Here is a 14,056-nt window from a genome sequence, read left to right as displayed (position 1 = left end):
GCACCCCTTTGCCCCAAGTAGGCTTCTATTAACACTGCAATGAAGTTACTGTGAAAATACCCTCGTCGCCACACTCCGACGCTTGTTCAGGTACACTGAGGTAGAATTTAGAATGGCCAAAGTATCTAACCAGCATGTCTTTTAGACTTGTGGGAGGAAACCGGAGGACCCAGAGGAAATCCATGCAGACACAGGGAGAACATGTAGGCTCCGCACAGACAGTGACCCAATCAAAGAATTGAACCCGGGTCCCTGGTGCTGTGAGGCAGTCGTGCTAACCACTATGCCACCATGCCACCCACATGGAAGATATGGAAATGAGAATTTCCATATTGTAATCAGCCTCATGATGATTTCCGGCTCGAGACTGATTTATGTTGTTAAAAAAGGGCCTGGGAAAGTCATGATCGGCTGGACACCGGTCGTGACTCCCACTACAGACCCCCTGCTTTCATTTCCTGGCCCGCTGCGCTACCCGAGAAGTGCAGCGGGATGGGAAAATGATGCCCAACACTTTGCACCATTGGCCATGCTTTTCCAGTAGCCGTCAAAATCACTATAGCTTTACACTTCTTTACTTCTGACTCCTTCCATGGATCAGCTGCAGACCTCTGGCATCTTGCAAATGATAGCACACCACTGCATCTCATTTTATGGATGCATAATTCGCCAGGACTGGACAATACAAACAGTTGACAACAAATGTGTCCTTACCAGCATAGAGGATATAGGTTCTCCACCATCATTGGATTGTCCAGGTTCAGGGCGTCATCATTTGTACCCACGTGCCATCAATACATCTAAAGACCACCCAGAGAGATGCAGCAACAGGAACCTTCCACTCTCTCAACCTTCAGCTGGGCAACAACCAGAATATGGGCTTCTCCTATGTGCGTGCTGGCTTTGCCACCTGCTGCTATTACTCTTTCATCCTCTGACAAACCAGGCTGCTGGGAACTCTTCACTCTATTAATAACCCCCCAGCAATTGTTGTTGGGCATTGGATTCAGTCCCAGCAGTGCCCATCGCCCCAAAATGAAATAATTTAAAACAAGTAATCTTGAATTATTTTTGAACGTTTTTCTGTGTGAAATAATCAGTCATTCTGAGATATAGCCTAATTTTACTTTCAGGAGTTTGCAGGTGATGGTTTACGCACATTAGCCCTGGCATATAAAGAATTAAATGAAGTTTACTTTGAAAACTGGCAAAAACGGTACCAGGAAGCAAGTACTGCATTAGAAAATCGGGATGAACAACTGTCTGAATTATATGAAGAAATTGAAATGGACTTAAAGGTAAGTTACTTATTAATATCACCTGTATCACTGTGTTTACCAGAGAATTAAAACTGCATTTGTCTTTAAAGTTATTGCATAAAAATCTATGGAATATTATTTTACAACTGGAAAGTTATAACTTTATCATTGAAAACTACATCATTTTAGGGTTGGTAGTTTTGATAACTTTAATGAAATTTACTTTGAGGAATAAGGAAAAATAATAAGATGGAAACCATGCTGTTATAACTTGTTTCATATTTATTTTAATTATGCTTAATACAAAGAGCAATTACAATCATTATTTAGAGCTCAGATAAAGTTCAGCTAATGTTATCTGATTAGTTGTTTGTGTGTTATTGAACAAACATTAGCAATTTTAATGTTCAGTCTATCAATTTATCTTTCTGGTGGGAAATTTTCTTCTGTGCATGCACAACAAAAACACTGTTAATAAAGAATAGATTCATGAATTGGTTTAGCATTGTGTTGAGATAAAATCATCCATATTATTTACTACGTTGTGTTTGTAATTGAGATCATGGGATTGCTCCAGCTTTGCCATAGGAAAATGTCAAGCCAGCTGGTCCATCTTGCCTGTTGCATACTGATTTTATGCATTATGGATCACATCCAGCAATTCCTTATTCCCAAGGTGCCATTTGTCTTCTAAGAAGGTTCAAAATAAGATCAAAATTCAAAGGCTAATTAGGCAAGAAAAATCAAAATTCCCATCCAAGATGATCTTATTTATACTAGAAGACTATGCCCTGCTGACGGGTTCAATGGCGAGGGAGGTATTCACACCAGTTACAATGGTATGAATTTCCCGCAGGATCGTTCGCTGGTGACCGCCATGGCAGGTCGGAAACCTATTGATGACCGGCATGAAAACTACTTGCATCCTGCTCATGGGATGCAGATGAAGGCTTAACTGGAACATTTCCCCCATGTCCAATTCTCTATAACATCAGCATACTGGTGCAAACATGATGGTGCAAAACATGTCTGGAACAACGTGAGGTGCAGATGGAGGGACTCATCCGAACAATGCCTGGGGCTGCCTCTGCAGTTCGGAATGTAGACTACCAGCAAATCCCTGAAATGTCACATTAGTGGGTGGGGGAAGCATCTGCAGGTGGATCTTGAATATTCAGTGTCATTGATAAGGCCTATCTTCCAACCTCAGAATGTTCCTGGAGATCCATCTTCTTTTCTGGGCGTCAATCTTCCATTCTGAGGATGCTGCCAGAGATTCATTTTCATTTTCAGGAGCTCCATCTTCTTTATTCAATAATGGATCAGTCATGTTGGGCACCTTATCAATATGGTGCCTGGATACGATGGTGGATAACGTGCCATCAGGCCTGCCCCACCATGGAATATGGTGTAAAACTCCTGGGTGCATAATTAATGAGGTTGGGGCTGGATGATATGGCGTGACTTCCCGCTGACCTCCACGAGGGAAATATTCCATATTCCCACCTCTGCAATGGGTCTTAGCCTCAGATGGGAGAATTCTACCCTATAATTCAGGACAAAGTTATTAGTTGCATTGTCAAATGCGGTTAATTAATTTGATTTGATATGTTTTATTACTGTCACGTATATTACTATACAGCAAAAGGTATTGTTTCTTGCGCACTATACAGACAAAGCATACCGTACATAGAGAAGGAAGGTAAAGTGTGGAGAATGTAATATTAGACAGAGTGGCACAGTGTCACAGTGGTTAGCACTGCTGCCTCATAGTGCCAGGGACCCAGGTTCAATTCCCGGCTTGGGTAACTGTCTATGCCATGGCAGCTGGTGGAACTTGAATTCAGATAAAAAAATCTGAAATTAAGAATCTACTGATGATTATGAAACCATTGTCGATTGTCAGAAAAACCCATCTGGTTCACTAATGTCCTTTAGGGAAAGAAATCTGCCATCCTTACCTGGTCTGGCCTACTTGTGACTCCAGAGCCACAGCAATGTGGTTGACTCTCAACTGCCCCCAGGCAACTAGGGATGGGCAATAAATGTTGGCCAGCAAGCGACACCTATGTCCCACGAATGAATAAAAAAAAATAATGGCAGCAGGCAAGAAGAAGCTTTTGAGTCGGTTGGTACGTGATCTGAGACTTTTGTATCTTTTTCCTGACCGAAGAAGATGGAAGAGAATATGTTTAGGGTGTGTGGGGTCCTTGATTATGCTGGTTGCTTTTCCCAGGCAGCAGGAAGTGTAGACAGTATCAATGGAAGGGAAGCTGGTTTGAGTGATGGACTGGGCTTCATTCACAACCTTTTGTAGTTTCTTGCTGTCTTGGGCAGAGCAAGAGCCATACCAAGCTGTGATACAACCAGAAAGAATGCTTTCTATGGTGCATCTGTAAAAGTTGGTGAGAGTCGTAGCGGACATGCCAAATTTCCTTTGTCTTCTGAGAAAGTAGAGGCATTGGTGGGCTTTCTTAACTATAGTGTTGGCATGGGGGGACCAGGACAGGTTGTTCGTGATCTCGACACCTAAAAACATGAAGCTCTCAACCACTTCTACTTCATCCCCATTGATGTAGATAAGGGCATGTTCTCCACAGTGCTTCCTGAAGTCAATGACTATCTCTTTTGTTTTGTTGACATTGAGGAAGAGATTATTGTTGTCCGAATGCCCCTGATTTGAAACTTTTTCAGTCTGGTGAAAAACCACTATGATCCAAAGCTCTTTGTTATAATGTAGAGATATTGCTTGATCATGGCCAGAATAACCTCTGGGGAGTTTGTCTCCCAAATTCTTGGCTAGGTTATGAAAATTAGTTGATCATTGCAAATTTGGAATGCCTCTAAATGAAATATTGCAAGATAGATTGGTATGTTGCGTAAATGACCTAACTACCCAAAACAAAGTGTTGGCAGAGCCCAATTTGGATTTTTAAAAAAGCCATAGAAATAACCTTATCACTGGACATTGCAGAAAAACGGGTTCAGGAACTACATGGGACGTCAGACAGCAATGTCTTCCAGCTAGGGGAGGCGGTTTGTGTAATCAGTCCTCATCGGAGAGTGCTTATGTGAATCAAGTTTTAAAGGGCCCCTCACAATATTGGACTTCTAATATCACTACCAGTCAAGGAAAGGCAGTGACGACCCCAAGTGTTAGAGGACATGCTTCGGAAAGGTGTGGATGCCAGACAATGGCTTATTGTAAGCACTGTCAAATGGCACAGCCAAGGCAAAGTTTTAGGAACGTGTGTTCTGTCTGGTAAAGAGCGAAAACCAGTATCTGACGGTACCATGCAAGTATCCCCTCTTCCAGAAACAGGGACATTACAATTGAATTGCATCATTACAACAAACGTTGCCCGTATAATGGTAGAGTTACTGATGAATGGCCATCCTTGAAAATGGAGGTGGACACAGGCTGTGGTCTCCATTATTGGAGAACAGACACACAAGTGCCTCCAATCTGACATCTAACTCCTAAGTTTGGCCAGACTAGCCAGCTATACTTTACAAATAAAATGCATCACAACGGCCCCATTGACTAACAGGCAGCAATCAACTCATGCCTTACTCATTGTTGTATGAGGACAAGGACCAAGCTTTATGGGGAGAGATTGGCTCCAGCAGATCCGATTGAACTGGTTGGAGATCTTCAGGCTAGGCGTGAGAGGACTGTACAAAGTTATTAGTAGATATCCTGGAGGCCTAAGAAAAATAAAAGGGGCTAAGGTCAAGATCTATATCAACCCCCAATGCTACACTTAGGCATTTCAGAGCAAGACCAGTTCCATACTCCCTGCTGAAGAAGGTGAAAACCAAACTCGGGCGCCTTGAAAGTTTAGATATAATAACACCCGTGCAATTTGCAGAATGGGCTGCGCCCATAGTCCCTGTTCTTAAGCTGGATAAATTATTTCTTCTTTGTGAGGCCTACAAGTTTACAGCCAATCGGATTTCCAAACTCGATAAGTACCCTTTGCCCCGAATCAAAGTCCTGTACGCTAAGCTAATAGTTAACCTGACATTCTCCAATTCGGACATGAACCACATCTAGCTTCAGCCTGAATTTGACGAATCCTCCCAGAAATATATGATGATCAACACGCACAGGGGACTTTATGAGTATACTCACTTGCCCTTTGGGATCTTGTCAGCATGTGCCATTTTCTAACGAGTCATGGACAACATCCTTCAAGGGCTACCTAAAGTAGCAGTGTACTTAGATGAAGTCCTGGTCACTGGGCATTGGAACAGGAACACCTGGCAAACATAGAAGAGGTCTTGCAGAGATTTTCAAGAGCGGGAATGCATTTGTAGAGGAAGAAATGCATCTTCCAAGTGACCATGGTAACCTATTTAGGCTACTGGGTAGATGGAAAAGCATTACATCCAGTAGAGGAAAAGATAGCAGCCAGCAAGGAAACACCAACCTGAAGGAACACCAAGGGGTTAAAATCCTTCCTGGGGTTAGTAAATTATTGTGGAAAATCTATCCTGAATTTGGCTTCCATGCCGGTCCCCTTGCACAGCTTATACAAAAATACCGGAGATGGTCCTGGGAAACTCCTCGGGCAGAGGCTTTCACCATTGTCAAATAGTAGATACTGTCATCTAACTTATTGGCCCATTTTGATCTCAAAAAAGAAATTGTGCTGACATGCAACACTTCCACATATGGAGTTGGGACGATGCTGTAAGACTGATGGAAAGACGGGATGGAAAAGCTCACCGCATATGCACCCAGGTCCCTTTCAGATGCGGAGCAAAGGTATTCTCACTGAGTAAGAAGGCTTGGCAGTTGTATTTGGTGTGAAAAAGTTCTATCAATACATCTATGGCAGACGTTTCATAACAGTTAACAATCATAATCCCTTAATAGTGCCTTTTCAAAGAGGACAAGGCAATCCCCCATGTCTCCTCCGCCTAGATACAGCACTGGGCCTTGGAATTGGTAGCCTATGAATATCTTTTAGAACTCCGCACTTGGAACCTGGATAACCAATGCCAACGCACTGAGTCACTTCCATTGCCCAGAAGCTTGGCTCATTTACCAGCATTAGAAGAGGTTGTGATAACCCTTAAATTTTGGGAGACTTTACCAGTGCCCACAAGGCAGATTAAAGCCTGGACACAAAATGATCCAATATTGTCTAAAATAAGGCATACAATCCTACATGGTGGATTCTAAGGAAGACCCACTGAAGAAATGGAAACCTACCTAGTGAAGTAAGACAAGCTCAGTGTTGAGGTTCCCAAGTAGTTGTTCTGCCCCCAGGACCACATCCAATAATAATGAAATACATAACGGCTAAAATAACTCAGAGGCTGGTGTCCCTTCACCAGATTCCCTTTATTTACAAACTCAATTCCACTTTCAGGTACAAAGTCAGAATCTGGAGTGCCAGTAGAATTGGCACTCCCATATTTATGTACAAGTGAGGGTCCTTGATTGGACAGGCAATTATGGCCTCAATCAGGGAGTTCATACTCCAAGAGGCCAACCTTAAGGACCTCATTGAAGTCATTACAATGGCCTCCCTGGAGTATCAAAAATAAAATTGCTGGCCAGGAGCTATGTCTGGTGGTCTGGCCTAAACTCAGATGTTACGGACTTGGTGAAACGGTGTGATTTGTACCAAGAAAATCAAAAAGTCGCTCCCTATGCCCTTGGGAGTGGCTTGGCAGGCCATGTGGACTTTCAGGGCCCATTATGGGTTCCATCTTTTTAATCATGGTAGATGTACATTCCAAATGGTTGGAGGTGCACTGCATGAATTTCACAAATTCAGGCTACGATCGAGAAATTAAAACTGAGCTTTTGTACACACAGAATACCAGACATTCTATTTTCTGACAAAGGCACAGCAGTTACTAGTGGTGGCTTCCAGAACTTCATGTTCTCTAATGGTGTGCGACACATCTGAACAGTACCTTATCACCCATTGTCAAATAGACTGATGGAACGGGTGGTGCAAACCTTCAAAAATGGCATGAAAAGGCAACTGGCAGCATCCTTGGAGACCAAATTAGCACAATTTTTGTTTGACGATAGGACCAAGCCGCACACAACAACAATAGTTGCCTCAGCAGAACTGCTAATGGAACAGCAGCTTCATACTTGGTTAAGACTACTACGTGTTTATTTATTAGTGTCACAAGTAGGCTTATATTAACACCGCAATGAAGTTACTGTGAAAATCCGCCAGACTACTCTTCCCAAACCTGGTGGGGAGAGTGGAATCCCAACAAGGAAGCCAGAAAATAAATCTCGATTCTGTAAGGACAGAAAAATCATTTGAAACGGATGATTTGATTCATGTAAGAAACTTCTGAGATGGTCCCAAATAGGTCCCTGGAACTGTTATGGAGAAAACAGGAGTTCTGTTTTCTCCATAACAGTATCTTACAAGATCAAAGTCCAAGGAAAAACCTTAAAGAAAAACTTAGACCATGACAGAGTTAAGACGTCCATGTCCAAAAAGGCCTCACTCCAAGCCATGAAGCTGGCTGCTTTCAGTGTTAGCCCTCAGCTTGAAGCTGACTCTATGTTAGTCCCTCTGGATAGTGATGGTATGGACACGGAGATGGAAACTAAAGAAGTGGGCACCAGACTGAAACTAAATCTGAGGAGCAACCCGCATCGGTGACCCTGCGACCCTCCCTCTGGAAACCAAGTTCCCCCATTCGGTTTACACTGCCTGACCCAGACCTGCCATCGACTGACTTTAGACCAACTCCTAAGTCGAGGAAAGGACCTTCTCACTGTGGGGGTACTAGGGGAGAAATAGGCCTAAGAGGAGAGGGATGTTATGATGGTCACGAAAGACACAGGGGATCGTTGATAGATCTCCCTTTAGGCATCTTAGAATATAAACTTCCTTATTCAGCGAGCAGATACTCACGCAATGAGCCATGAGCAGCGGAGGCTTAAAAACCTGTTGCTTCAACTTGGACAGTTGTTGTAGGTCCCAGGGTACAGACCTGCTAACTGTAAGCCGGGGCGGCGCAGTGGCACGGTGGTTAACACTGCTGCCTCACAGTGCCAGGGACCCAGGTTCGATTCCCGGCTTGGGTCACTGTCTGTGTGGAGTTTGCACATTCTCCCCGTGTCTGCATGGGTTTCCTCCAGGTGCTCCGGTTTCCTCCCACATTCTGAAAGACGTGCTGGTTAGACGTGCATTGATCCGAACAGGGGCCGCTGTGTGGCGACTAGGAGAATTTCATGGTAACTTCATTGCAGTGTTAATGTAAGCCTTATTTTTGACTAACAAATAATCTTTTAAAAGGTATGGCTCTTCCTTTTGGTTTACAATGGAGGGCTTCTGGTTATAGGAAACTGGTTTTGGCTGAATTGCTACAAATACCTTCCGAAGACCCTCACAGCTGACTGTGTCGGTGGCGTTTAGGTCATTTAACGTGATATAGAGGTCCATGTTCTGTTCCTAGCATCTCCCCTGGCGTTTTCTAACTGCAAACATGTTATCAGTGATTCCTTGAACATTTCTGAAAATGCACTGACAATGTCAGCACATCCTGGTTGAGATGTTGCAGTAAAGGTTCAGAAGGATTCCAGTGAAGATTTTGCCGGCAATAGAGTGTGAGACTTCTCCATTATTATCGTTGGATCGACAAGTTTCTTTCTGCTTATGCACATGGGCAATGGAGGCAACTTTACATTCTTACGCAATGATTCCTTGCTTCCACATAGACTGAAAGAGTTCAATGAGCTTCTTGACCAGGCATTGACCCTAGCTATGACTGTAACACTACATTCTGCACTCACTCGTTTCCTTCTCTATGAATGGTATGTTTTGTCTGTATAGCGCGCAAGAAACAATACTTTTCACTGTATGTTAATACATGTGACAATAATAAATCAAATCAAATAAATCAAATCAAATCAAATTGACTTCCAACCATGTAGACCTCAGCTGGGAGGAGTTATTTGTGTTCATTGCTTCTAACGAACGACATGGGAGGTCAACACGAGAGCAGTTGATGGCGACCTGTGGCTGCCTGTTGATTTTCTCTTCATTGATGGATGAAGGCTGATTGGGGATGTGGTTAAGAATTATCTACCCATCTTTCTAGGATTTGGGCTTTTTCAGTGAGCACTGTTGATCTGTTGCCAGACTGGTGACTATTTCTCTGAACCAGTTTCCTTCATGATTGCTTGTTTGAGTCATGAGACATTGAAAAGCTTCTGGATTTTCATGCCGTAAGAGGAGCTAAGAGAGATAGATTTTGATGTTTAGCTTTGAACCAGTAAGATGGTGGTAAGTTCAGCACTCAGCACCACACATTGCTTTCGTTGCAAGCACGTCCTACCTCTCCCTCTGCTTGGTGATGACATAGTTGATTAGGTGGTAATACATAGAATGGGGGTGCATCCATTATGTCTTGATACGATTAAGGAGGTGGAAAATTGAATTGCTAATTAAAAGATCATGCTCAGCACACATATTCAGTAAGAGGATGGCACGGTGGCCAGTGGTTAGCATTGCTGCCTCACAGCACCAGGGATCCGGGTTCAATTCTGGCCTCAGGTCACTGTCTGTGTGGAGTTTGCACATTCTCCCCATGCGTCCGGGTGTTCCGGTTTCCCCACACACTCCAAAGATGTGTGGGTTAGGTTGATTGGCCTTGCTTAAATTGCCTTTTAGTGTCAGGGGGATTAGCGAGGCAAATAGATAAGGTTACGGGGATAGAACCTGGGTGGGATTTGTTATTAGTGCAGACTCAATGGACTGAATGGCCTTCTTCTGCACTGTAGAGATTCTATAAGGAGACCATAGCTGTTACCATCCTTTTTTTTCAATGACCCCTTCCCATACTTGGTAATCTGCTGCAATTCTTATGTTATCATAGAATTTAGCTTTGACTTCATCAGGGTTGGTTTTGATAAGGATGTACACACTGATGAGAGTAGCTTGTGTGTTGCTGATTAAGCACAATTAGACAACCATTAACACTCTTTGGAAAGCAAATCAACTTATTGACAAAATAATTCACGACAGCCTCGCCAGCTTTGTGTCATTTTTCTTTCCCATGGCCATTCCAAAAGAATGTGTAACCAGCCCCGATTTCTTTAAGCTGATTCTCCTCAGGTAAGTGTGTCTTTCTGAGGGCAGCGATTTGGATATTGTATCTAGCCAGCTCTCTACCAACAGGAGTCTTTCTTTTCTCAGGTCTGTCAGCTTTAGCATTGTCCGTGAAAGTCAGCATGTTCCATGTGCAAATGTTGACTGGTGTCACCTTTACTTTCTGTTTGAGATTGGTTTACAACCACATTGATAGGATCCCTGTGGCCTCTGGTCAGCTTGCTGAAACAGACAATGTGTAGGGCACCTTTTCTAGCCCCTTCCTCATACTAGCAAGATGAGCGGTGTGGTTCTGAAAAGGGTTGCTCAGTCACTCAGGAAGCTGCTGAGTTCCACTTTTTCGTTCCAGTGAAAAATGACTCTATGGCCTGTGTGCAACTGAAGTTTCCAGTGAATCCACACTTGCTGCTATGTTGGTCGCACATCACCACAAATATTGTGATAGAAATAAAATTAAAATCAGCTCACAGAGTGAAGATATGGGCCTTTTCTTCATAAACATGAGCAGCCCAGATTTCAACTTGTTCCTTGCAAAATAAACCTGTTAGTTTGGATTTTTGTTTTGAGAACTTTGCTTCAGCATGTTTTTTTTAAAATCATGGTTCCATCGAGTGTAGGCAAACATTGCCAATCATACTTGAGAATGTCCAGGAAAGGAGATTGGTGCTCTTGGGAGGCAATATGGGAGCTGGTTTAAAAGATTTAAAGCCTGGAAAACTGTGTCAATAGCTCAGAGATGCTAACAGAGTGTTTTCCTGGAAGTGGCCAAGCCAGGAACTGTGGTGCTTTTGGTTAGTCAGTTGAAAAGAAACTCTGGAAAGTTACAACATCAGGAGTGTTGAGACTTGAGGGAGAGAGGATCTATGGAGGTGTGCGTTGTTAATAACGTTGTTACGGAGAAGATCTGCAGAGAGATTTGGACAGGCTGAGTGAGTGGGCGAGGATATGGCAAATGGAGTATAACGTTGAGAAATGCGAGGTTATACACTTTGGAGGAAATAATAACAAATGGGATTACTATCTCAATGGAAACAAATTAAAACATGCTACCGTGCAAAGGGACCTGGGGGTCCTTGTGCATGAGACGCAAAAGCCCAGTCTGCAGGTACAACAGGTGATCAAGAAGGCAAATGGGATGTTGGCCTATATTGCGAAGGGGATAGAATATAAAAGCAGGGATGTCTTGATGCACCTGTACAGGGCATTGGTGAGGCCGCAGCTGGAATACTGTGTGCAGTATTGGTCCCCTTATATGAGGAAGGATATATTGGCATTGGAGGGAGTGCAGAGAAGGTTCACCAGGTTGATACCGGAGATGAGGGGTTTGGATTATGAGGAGAGGCTGAGGAGATTGGGTTTGTACTCGTTGGAGTTTAGAAGGATGAGGGGGGATCTTATGGAGACTTATAAGATAATGCGGGGGCTGGATAGGGTGGAGGCGGAGAGATTCTTTCCACTTAGTAAGGAAGTTAAAACTAGAGGACACAGCCTCAAAATAAAGGGGGGTCGGTTTAAGACAGAGTTGAGGAGGAACTTCTTCTCCCAGAGGGTGGTGAATCTCTGGAATTCTCTGCCCACTGAGTTGGTGGAGGCTACCTCGCTGAATATGTTTAAAGCGCGGATGGATGGATTCCTGATCGGTAAGGGAATTAAGGGTTATGGGGATCAGGTGGGTAAGTGGTACTGATCCACGTCAGATCAGCCATGATCTTATTGAATGGCGGGGCAGGCTCGAGGGGCTAGATGGCCTACTCCTGCTCCTATTTCTTATGTTCTTATGTTGTTGATGATAATTGTATCTGAACTTCTGTTGAGTAAAGAACAGCATATCATGAACGATGCAGCTACATAGAGCCACATGTCTGTGGGAGTGACTTTTAAAGTGAAAATTACCTTTGTATCTGAAATATCATTTGCATGTTAATTCACTTTAATTTGTGTTGCTTTTGATTTGTGTAAAAGCAGAAGTTGTAAAAAGTGGAATCTTCTTGGCTTTTTTTTATTTGTATGGGAAATTTGGTTATTTTAGTTTATATTTCTCCCAAAGGGATCCTAACAATGGTGATGGCATTCGGCAATTTCAATGGACAAAAAGCCAGAGAAATGTCTGACGACCTCACCAGCCAGATTACTTTTGCCGCTCTTTTTAGTCAAAGCTTAGTGCAAGAAACTTAGATCTGTTTTAAGAAATCCAGTTTTATCTCGTTGAGAGTGGAGACTGGCATGTTCATGTCCCAGCAGGCCTTGGGTGTTTCATGCATGTGTGGTCTGGATGTGGGTTGTGCATGCGTGTAAGAGGAATTTTCTGAAGGGTGTTCCCCTTGGGGTGCCCTGTATGTGTTGAACCTCACTCAACCAAAACATAGACTGCGAAAGACAGCATATATTTAAAGAATGAAAAGGAATTTATTTACTAATGCATGCATCAGGAGAGAGACACAGTCATTGAGGGTTGACTGTGCTCTCTGACCTAATATTTCCAGGTAAAATTATTATATTATGTTTAACATTTCAATATCCCGCCTAGTCTCGTCAATCAGACTCGAGGGCCCAATCACAATATTCAATATTATTACCTTAGCCAATAACATTCCACCTGTCAACAGGAATAGGAGCTTATTAGCTTTTGCCCATGTAGGTTCCTTCCCCCTTTACCTAGGAAACCTAACCCACGTCATTACCAGTAACCAAGGCCATTATTAACATCTGTGATTTTTAATTGGTGAAAGGAGTCACTCTTTCACTGGGACCTGGGCCTCTTTTATCAGCTTGAGCGATGCTCCAGCCTCACTTTTTGAGGAAGTGACAAAAACGGTTGACGAAGGAATGGCCGTGGATGTCTTCTTTATGGATTTCCTCCTTTTTGAGGAAGTGACAAAAACGGTTGACGAAGGAAGGACCTTGGATGTCGTCTATATGGATTTCAGTAAGGCATTTGACAAAGTCCCACATGGCAGGTTGGTTAAGAAGGTTAAGGCTCATGGGATACAAAGAGAAGTGGCTAGATGAATGGAGAACTGGCTTGGCCATAGGAGACAGAGGGTAGCGGTCGAAGGCTCTTTTTCCGGCTGGAGGTCTGTGACCAGTGGTGTTCCGCAGGGCTCTGTACTGGGACCTCTGCTATTTGTGATATATATAAATGATTTGGAAGAAGGTGTAACTGGTGTTATCAGTAAGTTTGCGGATGACACGAAGATGGCTGGACTTGCGGATAGCGATGAGCATTGTCGGGCAATACAGCAGGATATAGATAGGCTGGAAAATTGGGCGGAGAGGTGGCAGATGGAATTTAATCCGGATAAATGCGAAGTGATGCATTTTGGAAGAAATAATGTAGGGAGGAGTTATACAATAAATGGCAGAGCCATCAAGAGTATAGAAACGCAGAGGGACCTAGGTGTGCAAGTCCACAAATCCTTGAAGGTGGCAACACAGGTGGAGAAGGTGGTGAAGAAGGCATATGGTATGCTTGCCTTTATAGGACGGGGTATAGAGTATAAAAGCTGGAGTCTGATGATGCAGCTGTATAGAACGCTGGTTAGGCCACATTTGGAGTACTGCGTCCAGTTCTGGTCGCCGCACTACCAGAAGGACGTGGAGGCATTGGAGAGAGTGCAGAGAAGGTTTGCCAGGATGTTGCCTGGTATGGAGGCTCTTAGCTATGAGGAGAGATTGGTTAACTGGGGTTGTTCT

General features: G+C 43.5%; 1 protein-coding gene across 2 annotated transcripts in view; it reads left to right on the top strand.

Moving 5' to 3' along the window:
- LOC144500941 (phospholipid-transporting ATPase ID-like) overlaps nt 1-14,056 on the top strand; it is a 222,035-nt gene that overhangs the window by 141,576 nt on the left and 66,403 nt on the right. For both annotated transcript variants that reach the window (XM_078224474.1, XM_078224515.1), the window contains one exon: nt 1,134-1,298. In XM_078224474.1, the coding sequence (XP_078080600.1) occupies nt 1,134-1,298 (165 nt within the window). The remainder of the gene's footprint in view (nt 1-1,133; nt 1,299-14,056) is intronic.

Source organism: Mustelus asterias, chromosome 1, assembly GCF_964213995.1.
Source record: "Mustelus asterias chromosome 1, sMusAst1.hap1.1, whole genome shotgun sequence".
Classification (NCBI taxonomy): Eukaryota; Metazoa; Chordata; class Chondrichthyes; order Carcharhiniformes; family Triakidae; genus Mustelus; species Mustelus asterias.
This window is presented reverse-complemented; position numbering and strand designations above follow the sequence as displayed.